At 37.5% G+C, this 13,340-nt stretch overlaps 1 protein-coding gene across 1 annotated transcript in view; it reads right to left on the reverse strand.

Annotated features, from left to right (window-relative positions):
- Positions 1-13,340, reverse strand: part of USP24 (ubiquitin specific peptidase 24) — a 148,356-nt gene that overhangs the window by 37,035 nt on the left and 97,981 nt on the right. Inside the window, exons 39-42 of the mRNA XM_030812898.1 lie at positions 7,091-7,152; positions 4,143-4,334; positions 3,046-3,163; positions 454-598 (exon numbers count right to left, since the gene is read on the reverse strand). Coding sequence (XP_030668758.1) covers positions 454-598; positions 3,046-3,163; positions 4,143-4,334; positions 7,091-7,152 — 517 coding nt within the window. The remainder of the gene's footprint in view (positions 1-453; positions 599-3,045; positions 3,164-4,142; positions 4,335-7,090; positions 7,153-13,340) is intronic.

Below are 13,340 nucleotides of genomic sequence, written 5' to 3' on the forward strand. Positions count from 1 at the left end.
AGGGCTGGGATCCTATTTTCATTTTTGAGCTCCAAAAGCCTAATATGCCTCTTAGCACATACTAAACTCAATAAATCTTGGTTGAATTTAGCTGAACACAGGCTGTACTGTGATAGAGCCAATGTTTATTTGACTTGTATCTCTAGGGTCTGGCCTATGCCCAGCATAAAGTCAATCAAAAAATAGGTTGGAATGCTACTTTTTACTGAGAATAACTACCAAGCAACTTGAAAATGCCTCTCCCTCTTTAATTAAAAGGATACTATTTCATAACATATTCAGTATATTAGAGTGATACTATAGCTTATACTTGATTTGAGTATGTGAACACAGTAAGCAAAATAATAATACTGACTTTCTTTGTGGTCAGCAGAATGCAAATACAGTCTTAAAATTATATGTTTCAGAGATCATTCTAAAAAAATTAAGTTCATCAACGTCTAGAAAACCTACATCAAACTCCTTGGTAAGAGCAGGGTCAGGTTGGTGATGCATAGAAAGCAGTTCTTTTATAATAATTTGAAGATTTGAAGGTGAACTATCAGCCAACATCACAAGGACTTCATAGGCTGCCAATCGGCTATTCGCTGTACTACACCTAGAAACGAAAGACACAAGTCAATTTCAACAATGAATAATCTACTTAAATTACTCATTAAACTAAATCAACAGTTGAAATGAAAGTAGAAGGGCTCCAATTCCTCAAACATACTTAAGTCAGGTCTAACCCCAGAGATCTAGTAATCCAGAGGTCATGAATACAGGAGGAACTAATAACTATCTTCTTGGCCTGATGATAAAGTAGCAAAATTCTTTCACTTATGATCAGAATAGTCTCATCTAATGAATGGATCAGCAAGAATGGAGGAGAAAGAGTAAAGAGAACTCTGTAATAAAGATGACATGGGAATAACTGTCTTTCAAATAAAATAGGTAAGTAGAAAGATTTTATCACTGTCATCCTAAGAAGATCTTAGGATGGCAGCAAAAGAAAGCTGTAAAAACCAGAATAGACAGCCATAAACATTTTTATGTGAACTTTCTATGAAAAAAATGGAGACAGAAATACAGTTTGTCAAATCAATCCGTTTAAAGTGACAGAAAAGATAACTAGCAAGCATTCTGCATGAAATCAAAGGCTTTCTACACTGCCTGCCTTGTAGTATAAACCACTTTGGGGATGGACAATAATATCTTACCTTAACCAATGCTAACCTTGCATTACTGAGGGATCACTGGTTAGGAAGGATACACAGAAAAGAGGATAGCCAACCTCTGAGTGAAACACTTAGGGAATGTAGGAGGAGGCATTTAAGGGGGCTTATGAGGCTTTTAGACCAGCACAACACCAGGCACTGAGGACAATGGCCGTGGAGCTGGCACTGTCCTTTGCTTCTTTTTTTTTTTTTTTTTTTTTTTTTTTTGAGACGGAGTCTCACTCTGTCACCCAGGCTGGAGTGCAGTGGCACAATCTCGGCTCACTGCAAGCTCCGCCTCCCGGGTTCACGCCATTCTCCTGCCTCAGCCTCTCAGAGTAGCTGGGACTACAGGCGCCCGCCACCACGCCCGGCTAATTTTTTTTGTATTTTTAGTAGAGATGGGGTTTCACCGTGGTCTCGATCTCCTGACCTCGTGATCCGCCCGCCTCGGCCTCCCAAAGTGCTGGGATTACAAGCGTGAGCCACCGCGCCCGGCCTATGTCCTTTGCTTCTTATCTGAACTTCAGGGTTGCAAAGGACAGTAAGAAAAGAATAGGGAGGTGCCATTTCCACAGGCTAGACACTAAAAGTTGCTTTGTTACTGTGATACAAAATAGCATTACTTCTGAAAAGAGTTTCTGTGTATTTTAAATCTCTTTCTTCCTTGAAGGTTTTGGTGGAAAAAGACTGGGAGTTACTGTGAGAAATCAACACCATTCGGTACAATGGGGAGGGATGAAACAAATGTTTCCTTTTCTAGTCAAGGCACTGTATATGATTTTTACAAAAACACGCCTTCCTTCTTCATTTATGGAGGAACTACTTTTATTAATAATAAAACTGCTAAAGATATATCTTTTGTGTTTACTGAAAATTAAAATATTCACTTGTTTCTGCTGCTTTAACAAAAGACTCCCATAGACCTAGCACCAAATCTTCCAAAACAGGGCTGGGGTAGCAATGAGGATGGGAGTCACAGCCTGAGGAATACCCCAAGGTTTCTAATAAAGGGTTTTACTTTTTTTTCTTACCTAAAACAGATTTTGCTAATGAGGCAAATTTAAGTAGAGAAATATTTATACGTGATAAGATACCTCTTAGGATTCCACAAAATACTGCTTATTATGCCTTGTCCATTTCAATAACCACTGAAATTGTACAGGAACCCTTTTCACCATAAATAGCAAATCAGTTTCTTCAGGATTACTCAATTAACTCTGGTTTCCATCAGAAACGAACAAAGTTAGTTAGATTTGGAGCAAATGAAATAGCAGCTTGTAGCTCTGCCTCTTCTTCCTACCTCCAAGAGTATAAATACCACTCAAGTAGGGTCAACATTACAAAGAGATCTTTCAAATTTGTACCCATAAAACTAATACAAAATTTGATTCCAAAATTACTAACTGTAATAAATCACAAGCAGTTGCAGTTAACAGAACACAGCCAGCACTCAGCAAACGACAAGGTTCATGCACTAAAGCACCTATCGTTCTCTCCTGAGAAACCTTCAAGATTTTACTCAGAGCCTATTTACTTGTACTTTGGACATAATTTTTATAACCTTCGTTTCTCTTGGAATTTGTTACTGACCAAGTTAGCCACATTTTTATTTGTTCTTCCATTCTGATGATCATAATGGTACCAGCACACTTGCTGGTTTACTATGTTTACTATGTGCCAGGCTTTATGCTAAGTCCCTTCACGTGCATTTCTTCATCTAGTGGATAATATAGGATACACACGACTCACAGATGGAAGACAAACTCCAAGTTAACAAAATCTTTTGGGACTAAAGTTTCAAATTAGAATTTTTACCAAAACTGAACACAACGTGCATTTTCCATACTTTGGATGAAAGTCCTGTTGACTGATGGCGGCACTGCCAGCTGGAGAATGACTATTTAAAATAATTCTAGAAGCTCGGAAAAGGAAGTCATCTAACAATGGTTTAATGAGTGATGAACCTGGAATAGAGCATAATATTCATGTTGAAGATGAATACATATTTTAATTCAAAGATCCTATCTTGCGCTTTCTTATCAGAGCAGCAAAGGTACCCAAGGCCACCCAATAGCAGAGCATTTAGTTTAATTTAATGTTTATTTTTTGAGCACTTACTACACGGCAAAGCTTGTGGGGTGGACTACAAAGGAGACAGAATACAAAGACAGGCAGGTGAGGGTGCGTTCCTTTATGGGCTTACAATACAGTGAAAGGAGTCAAGCTTTCACTTTAGAAACACCAGTGCCAAGGACACCACAAGGCAGAATGGTTTGAGTGAATAGTTCTTACTCTGGGCATACGGGAGTCCACATAAGGGTTTCTGAAACTTTTAAAATCTTGCCTCTTTAGTTTAAAATGATATGCCTTTCTCTCTCTGGTTAAGAATCACTCTTTTCTATGTATCCCCAGTAGCCAAGAATATTTTGTAAAGCTTGGTTTGTTTGTGTTATAAAAGAGAGAGTTAATTTTTCATTTGTCTTCTGAATATAATTTATAATACTGAATAATCTTTTACAAATTACATGTGTACCCTAGGAGAATCTAATATGTACCCCACCACTGGAGGGCAGGAGTGGTTAGGGGCTGCCTCCTCAGATGAGAATCACCCTTAAAAGAAGACAGACAGTAAATTATATATTATAAAGTACATAACAGCAAAAAGAGAAAAATCTACTTTGAACTATAATTCTTACTTGGTATTAGGAAGTTATGTAATCCAGCTATTTTGAACACTATAAAATTCTCTATGTTGTTTAATGACACAGGTAAAGTACACCTTAAGTTTGTTAGCCACTAAAATAACAGACAATTTCCTACTGTGTGAAGGGTCAATTTTCCATGGAACACTTGGCATCTATCTTATTTTCCCACTTACACACAACGCTGGCAATAACCGAGCACTGAAGAATCTGCCATGTGATAAGATGAAGCAGTAATTACCAAGCATTTCCTTTTCTGCCCCACAGAGTGAAAGAAGGGTCTTGATGAGGCGTAAGTGCCCTGCCAGTAAGATGTTGTCCGCTTCACTGGTCTCACATTCAGCTGTACGATTAGGTTCAAAGTTATCCAGCCAAGTAATCTCATCTTCAAGCATGGTAGCTGGGCTGATCCTTAACTGCTCCATTTCTGAAGCTAGGAAGGAAAAAAAAATCCATTACAAAGAAAGAAGGATTTCCCTTTATGGAGTCAAAGTCCTGAATTAAAGTAAGCAAAGTCAAGCCCCAATCTTTCACTTCACAGATCTTAAAAAAACTATCATTAAGGCCAGGCGAGCTGGCTCACATCTGTAATCCCAGCACTTTGGGAGGCTGAGGTGGGTGGATCATGAGGTCAGGAGTTCGAGACCAGCCTGGCCAGCATGGTGAAACCCCGTCTGTACTAAAAATACAAAAATTAGACGGGCACGGTGGTGCATGTCTGTAGTCCTAGCTACTTGGGAGGCTGAGGCAGGAGAATTGCTTGAATCCAGGAAGCAGAGGTTGCAGTGAGCTGAGATCACACCACTGTACTCCAGACTGGGCGAAAGAGCAAGACTCCGTCTCAAAAAAACAAAAAACAAAAAACACAAAACCCCCACAAAACTGTCATTAACAAATAGTAGGTGACAGCTGCTGCCCACAGGGAATGAAGGCGCCCTCATTCATAAACCACTTATTGGTTGCCTCCTCTGTGCAGGTCACTGTGCCATATGCTGAGGCTATAAGATGAGGGAGACAAATTCCTGCTCAGAAGGAGCTCCTGGTTTGCTGGGGGTTAGCAGAAGTCTCAGGAAACAAAATCTTCTTGAGAAAGAAGGGGTAGAAGGGTATGAGGAGAATCAACGCTCCTGCAGTGTTACCTGAACCAAGGGAGGGCTGAGTTCTGCAAAGGAGAATGAGGTCAGAAGTAGAGCTGCCAGAGTCCAGGTTTCTAAACAATGTGCCAAACTCCTGAGAACTACTCTGTTCTTTTGTATTATGCATTTCACTTGCCCCTTCAAACAAGGACTTAAAGCACAATTTCATATTGGAAGTTGAGACTGGGGAGGGGAGGAAGAGTGATTATGCTCTACTTCCACTGCACTATAGTGAGAAGCAAGCAGGGTCTCCACACGGTGAAGTGAAGAAGGACCCTTTAGGGTCAGTCAGAGCTGGACTGGAACCAGATAGAAACCCTATGTCTACCACTTACTATATGACCTTGTTTCCTTATTTATGCAATGAGACCAGCACCTACACTGCAGGGTGCTGTGTATGAAGTGCTAGTGTAGGCACTGGCTTACGGAAAACACTCCAGAATGGCAAATATTGTTTGTTTCAAGACATGTTATTACCGGAGAATTAATTCCCCTCACCTCCCAAGATCTTAACAAGAGATCCTGGGTCCTTCATTTATCACTCAACAACACAGGGGAGGTCTACATTAATAACTCGTTCACTCATTTCAAAGTTGCATGTGTGTAGCCAACTCATGATTCCTGTCCTTGTTGCAGAGCAGAAAGCAAAGCCTGTATGGCTGCTGGTCAGCTTTCCCTGGGAGCCTGGGTGAAAACCAGTGTTACGTGAGACTGGTAGATGGACATGTAGTCCACCCACTTCGCTAGATCCAACAGATCTTCTCTCTGAATCAAGACACACTCTCACACTGTATTAACTCCCTCTCCACGAAACCAATTCCACCGCATTGCTCAGAGCAATGTGGCCTGTTTTTATTTTTTGGAGACTGTCGCCCAGGCTGGAGTGCAGTGGTGCAATCTCTGCTCACTGCAACCTCTGCCTCCCAGGTTCAAGCGATTCTCCTGCTTCAGCCTCCCAAGCAGCTGGGATTACAGGCACACGCCACCACGCCCGGCTGATTTTGCGTTTTTGGTTTCATCATGTCAGCCAGGCTGGTCTCGAACTTCCGATCTCAAGTGATCCACCCACCTTCGCCTCCCAAAGTGCCAGGATTACAGGTGTGAGCCACCGCGACCAGCCACCTCCTGTTTTTGACAGACACTTATGAAACTGATGAAGGCATCTGCCACCATAGAAATGTTGTTGAGGATTATTAGTCACTATCTTTATGTGTCCATTACATGATGGCCTTTGTATGAAATTTCTTTTAGACTTAGGTGCTGGGAAAGAGATTTGCTTCTTTTGAGAAACTATTCTATTTTTTCTTACAGGGTATTTGAACAACTAACCATATGCTGCTTCCTTTTTACCTCTGGCCTTCAGGAACCTCACAAATTAATTCTGAGGTATTTTTTTTTCCTCCTGGCCTTGACGTTCTTTACCAGTTGCTATTTTTGTGGATCCTGATTTTTATTTTATTAATTTCCTATAAGCTGAAGCAAATTCTTTGTGAAGAGTGGGGAATAACAAACTCATGATCTGAACTAAAATTTACACAGAGCATTCCAACATTCATTTGCATTATTTAAGGGTAAGTACAGACGATTAAAATCTCAGCACACTAACAAAAGAATTTCTAACCGTGATACTTTAAAACTAACACTAGTGAACTGTGATACTTTAAAACTAACACTAACACTTCTAACACTATCAACATGCTGCAATGAAGAGTCCCTCTTTCCTTCAACAATCAATCTTTAAAATTATAACAGACTACACTGGAGAGAAAGACCCTTCACAATAGTTCCGTATCAGGGTAATTAAAATATGAGCCTTTGACAATTTAAAAAATCAACAAACTTTCTCAATTCATTAATGACTGGTTATGTAACAGAATAAGAGCTCACTGGTACATAGGTTTATATGCTATTTTCAAGAAAACAAGGTTCAACTTCAAACAACTGTAATTTTATTTACAGCTGAGATATGTAAATCATATTTAGAAATGTCCGTGTGACTTTCTCTTCTACTCTTCCCCAGCCCCTTTCCCCTACATAGTAGTCATTTACTTACTTGTCAGATCATCTAATAACTGGCATCTCAAATCAAAATACTCCATACACTGAGATAACAGTCTAAAAAACAGAAAGGTTTCAGTTACTAATAAGAGGCTGATTTGAAAATAAAAAGCATTTTCCTTGTAAGAACAATTTCATAAAACAAGTGAGCAAGATAATTTTGGTAAGCATAACTACTTTTATATTAATTCAAATTCCATATTGTAGCAAGAAGCATATTGATTTTACTAATACAAATATAGTAATAGAAATAACAGTGTAAAGAGAGGGAAACACTAAATCTATAACATCTTAATATATGCACTGATTGCATACATAATACACTCATTACATTCATTCATTTACATTTCACCCAGTATCTACTAAGCACCTACAAATGCCTGGAACTGTTTTGGGAGATCAGTGAACTTAAGAAGGGAGACAAACAACAAATTAGAAATATACACATTTGTCAAGTGGTAATATGCACTAAGAAGAAAAATAGAGCAGAGTAAGAAGAGAAAGAGACAGGGAAACTATTTTACAGAGGATGATCAAGAAGCTTTTTCTGCAATTATAGTAGTGAACAGCACAGACACAAATGGGTTTTAAACCTGGCTCCCCTACTTATAGCAGCTGGATGTCCCATGGACAACTATTTCACTTTTAACTTTTAGTTTTCTAACTTCTAAAATGCTTACTATAGTATTGGAAATAAAAAACATATGCATATACACAAACATATAGAAAAGGTTCGAGCACAAACTAATGAGGAGAATATATAATGAACCAAGAATTATGGTTATAAAAAATGAAGACAATAAAACTGCCAAACTCATTAGGCCAGTCTGAGGTTTAAAAGAAAAACATACATAAGCAGTTTAGTATGCTGTGTGGCATACAGTTGGCCCATGGTAACTGCTATTATTATTACCATACTATTTTTTTTTCCTGGTATTTAGCATGCAACTATCATCATCATACTACTGAGGGAAAATATGTACCAAACTTGGGCATTAAAAAAAGCTGTGAGACATAATTTTTTAAATTATGCAAACATATAATTAAAGATTCACTTTGATGTGAAATTAAATAGCTCTACCTTCAACATATTTTAATTTAAGAGATTCTTCAAGAGTATATGTTAAAACTCTCGTCTAATGCTTTCTGCTTCTTTCGTAAAACTTAGAGGAACTTAATATTAAATAAAAAATTAAATCTTAACATGTACTTATAAGTGACTTACAACAAGTATAAGCGCAATAGCTTTAACTTGTTAAAAATGGCTTAAGCATTTATACTGAAGAATCATTCGTCTTTCAAATAGAAAGTTCATCTGTTTAGAAAAATTTTAACTAGGAAAAGTTGGAATTCTGAAGTAAAAAGTATACAAAGATAAATGAAGAAATTTCTACAGCTTTTAATTCACATGTTTTCTGGGGGAAGCCATTCTCTGAAATATCACTAAAGAATTATTTTTTATTACCATAAATATACAGCCAATGTCTAATTCAGCTTAAATCTTGATGGTAAACTATAACATAATTTTTAAGTTTTGGCTGAATTTTTAACATTTCTAAGTCACTCACAATGAATGACCTTATCTCAGAAACCAAAATCTTGACTTCTTTCTTAGACATTTGGAATGTTAAAACAGAAGGTTAAATGTTTCAAAATAATATTTATGTAGAAGCCGGGACATGGGGGCCAGAAATCTCTGTATATTAGAAAGTGCATGAGAATAGAACAAGTGTTAATACACACATTTAATCCTGTAATAGACTTGCAAACAACAGGTAAAATTATAACTATATTTGAGAAATTCTGTAGATTATACATATTATATCTAGAAAACAGAGGTATTAAAAAAAGTCAAGAATGGATCAAAGAAACCAGAGGGAAAATTAGAAAATGTATTAAGACAAATGAAAACAAAAATACAACTTGCCAAAAATTATGGGAAATATCAAAAGAAGTGTTATGAGATGAAAATTTATAGCTATAAATGCTTACATTTATTTTGTTAATCTTTTCAAAAAACCAGCTCCTCGATTCACTGATTTTTTGAAGGGTTCTTCGTGTCTCTATCTTCTTCAGTTCTGCTCTGATCTTAGTTATTTCTTGTCTTCTGCTAGCTTTTGAATTTGTTTGCTCTTGCTTCTCTAGTTCTTTTAATTGTGATGTTAGGGTGTCAATTGTAGATCTTTCCTGCTTTCTCCTGTGGGCATTTAGTGCTATAAATTTGCCTCTAAACACTGCTTTAGCTGTGTCCCAGAGATTCTGGTACATTGTGTCTTTGTTCTCATTGGTTTCAAGGAACTTATTTATTTCTGCCTTAATTTCATTATTTACCCAGCAGTCATTCAGGAGCAGGTTGTTCAGTTTCCACGTAGTTGTGCAATTTTGAGTGAGTTTCTTAATCCTGAGTTCTAATTTGATTGCACTGTGGTCTGAGAGATTACGATTTCCATTCTTTTGCTGAGAGGTGTTTTACTTCCAATTATGTGGTCAATTTTAGAGTAAGTACAATGTGGTGCTGACAAGAATGTATATTCTGTTGATTTGGGGTGGAGAGTTCTGTAGATGTCTATTAGGTCTGCTTGATCCAGAGCTGAGTTCAAATCCTGAATATCCTTATTAATTTGCTGTCTCATTGATCTGTCTAATATTGACAGTGGGGTGCTAAAGTCTCCCACTATTATTGTGTGGGAGTCTAAGTCTCTTTGTAGGTCTCTAAGAACTTGCTTTATGAATCTGGATGCTCCTGTATTTGGTGCATATATATTTAGGATAGTTAGCTCTTTTTGTTGCATTGATCTTTTTACCATTGTGTAATGCCCTTCTTTGTCTTTTTTTGACCTTTGTTGGTTTAAAGTCTGCTTTATCAGAGACTAGGATTGCAACCCCTGCTTTTTTTTTGCTTTCCATTTGCTTGGGAAATATTCCTAGACTGCTAGCCAGATTAATAAAGAAGAAAAGAGAGAAGAATCAAATAGACAGAGTAAAAAATGATAAAGAACATATCACCATTGACCCCATAGAAACACAAACTACCATCAGAGAATACTATAAACACCTCTATGCAAATAAACTAGAAAATCTGTAAGAAATGGATAAATTCCCAGACACATACACCCTCCCAAGAATAAACCAAGAAGTCGAATCCCTGAATAGACCAATAACAAGTTCTGAAATGGAGGCAGTAATTAATAGCCTACCAACCAAAAAAAGCCCAGGACCAGATGGATTCACAGCTGAATTCTACCAGAGGTACAACGAGGAGCTGGTACCATTCCTTCTGAAACTATTCCAAACAACAGAAAAAGAGGGACTCCTCCCTAACTCCTTTTATAAGGCCAGCATCATCCTGATACCAAAACCTGGCAGAGACACAACAAAAAAAGAAAATTTCGGGCCAATATCCCTGATGACATTGATGCGAAAATCCTCAATAAAATATTGGCAAACTGATCCCAGCAGCACATCAAAAAGCTATCCACCACGATCAAGTTGGCTTCATCCCTGGGAAGCAAGGCTGGTTCAACACATGCAATAAACTAGGTATTGATGGAACATATCTCAAAATAATAAGAGCTATTTATGACAAACCCACAGCCAATATCGTACTGAATGGGCAAAAGTTGGAAGCATTCCCTTTGAAAACTGGCACAAGACAAGGATGACCTCTCTCATCACTCTTATTTAACACAGTATTGGAAGTTCTGGCCAGGGCAATCAGGCAAGAGAAAGAAATAAAGGGTATTCAAATAGGAAGACAGGAAGTCAAATTGTCTCTGTTTGCAGATGACATGATTGTATATTTAGAAAACCCCATCTTCTCTCAGGCCAAAATCTCCTTAAGCAACTTCAGCAAAGTCTCAGGATACAAAATCAATGTGCAAAATCACAAGCATTCCTATACACGAATAATAGACAGACAGACAATCATGAGTGAACTCCCATTCACAATTACTACAAAGAGAAAAAAATACCTAGGAATACAACTTACAAGGCATGTGAAGGACTTCTTTAAGGAGAACTACAAACCACTGCTCAAGGAAATAAGAGAGGACACAAACAAATGGAAAAACATTCCATGCTTGTGCATAGGAAGAATCAATATTGTGAAAATGGCCATGCTGCCCAAAGTAATTTATAGATTCAATGCTATCCCCATCAAGCTACCACTGACTTTCTTCACAGAATTAGAGAAAACTACTTTAAATTTCATATGGAACCAAAACAGAACCTGTATAGCCAAGACAATCCTAAGCAAAAAGAACAAAGCTGGAGGCATCATGCTACCTGACTTCAAACTATACTACAAGGCTACAGTAACCAAAACAGCATGGTACTATACCAAAACAGATATACAGACCAATGGAACAGAACAGAAGCCTCAGAAATAACACCACACATCTACTACAACTATCTGATCTTTGACACACCTGACAAAAACAAGCAATGGGGAAAGGATTCCCTATTTAATAAATGTTTTTGGGAAAACTGTCTAGCTATATGCTGAAAACTGAAACTAGACCCCTTCCTTACACTTTATACAAAAATTAACTCAAGATAGATTAAAGACTTAAACGTAAGACCTAAAACCATAAAAACCCTACAAGAAAACCTAGGCGATATCATTCAGGACATAGGCATGGGCAAAGACTTCATGACTAAAACACCAAAAGCAATGGCAACAAAAGCCGAAATTGACAAATGGGATATAATTAAACGAAAGAGCTTCTGCACAGCAAAAGAAACTATCATCAGAATGAACAGGCAACCTATAGAATGGGAGAAAATTTTTGCAGTCTATCCATCTGACAAAGGGCTAATATCCAGATTCTAAAAAGAACTTAAACAAACTTACAAGAAAAAAACAACTCCATTGAAAAGTGGGCAAAGGATATGAACAGACACTTCTCAAAAGAAGACATTTATGTGGTCAACAAACATGAAAAAAAGCTCATGATCACTGTAGAGAAATGCAAATCAAAACCGCAATGAGATACCATCTCACATCAGTTAGAATGGCAATCATTAAAAAGTCAGGAAACAACAGATGGTGGAGAGGATGTGGTGAAACGCTTTTACACTGTTGGTGGGAATGTAAATTAGTTCAATCATTGTGGAGACAGTGTGGCAATTCCTTAAGGATCTAGAACCAGAAATACCATTTGACCGAGCAATCCCATTACTGGATATATACCCAAAGGATTATAAATCATTCTACTATAAAGACACACGCACAGGTATGTTTATTGCGGCACTGTTCACAATAGCAAAGACTTGGAACCAACCCAAATGCCCATCAATGATAGACTGGATAAAGAAAATGTGGCACATATACACCATGGAATACTATGTGGCCACAGAAAAGGATGAGTCCATACCCTTTGCAGGGACACAGATGAAGCTGGAAACCATCATTCTCAGCAAACTAACACAAGAACAGAAAACCAAGCACTGTGTGTTCTCACTCATAAGTGGGAGTTGAATAATGAGAACACATGGATGCAGGGAGGGGAACACCACACACCAGAGCCTGTCGGGGGGTGGCAGGCTAGGGGAGGGATAGCATTAAGAGAAATACCTAATGTAGATGATGGGCTGATGGGTGCAGCAAACCACTATGGCACGTGTATACCTATGTAACAAACCTGCACGTTCTGCACATGTATCCCAGAACTTAAAGTATAATTAAAAATAAATAAATAAATGCTTACATTAAAAACAAGAAAAGGATTCAATTGACAACCTAACTTTACACCTAAGGAACTAGAAAAAGAAGAACAAACCAAACTTAAAGCTAGTAAAAGGAAAGAAATAACAAAGATTAGAGTGGAAATAAATAAAATAAAGAATGGTAAAACAATACCAAAAAAAAAAAAAAAATCAATGAAACCAAAAGTTGGCTCTTTGAAAAGATCAACAAAACCAACAAACTTTTAGGTAGACTAACTAAGACAAAAAAGGGAGAAGGATCAAATTACTAAACTCAGAAATGAAAGTGGGTACATAACTACCAATTTTACAGAAATGAAAAGGATATAAGAGAGTACCATAAGCAACTGTATGCCAACAAATTAACCTAGATGAAGTAGACAAATTCCGAGAAACACAAAACCTACCACGATTGAATCAGGAAGAAACAGAAAAGGTAAATAAATCTATTTAGCAGAGACTGAATTGATAATTAAAAAAAAAAAAGGAAAGAAAAGAAAAACAAATTCCCAACAAAGAAAAGCCCTGGACCAGATGGC

Source organism: Nomascus leucogenys, chromosome 5 (assembly GCF_006542625.1).
Source record: "Nomascus leucogenys isolate Asia chromosome 5, Asia_NLE_v1, whole genome shotgun sequence".
Classification (NCBI taxonomy): Eukaryota; Metazoa; Chordata; class Mammalia; order Primates; family Hylobatidae; genus Nomascus; species Nomascus leucogenys.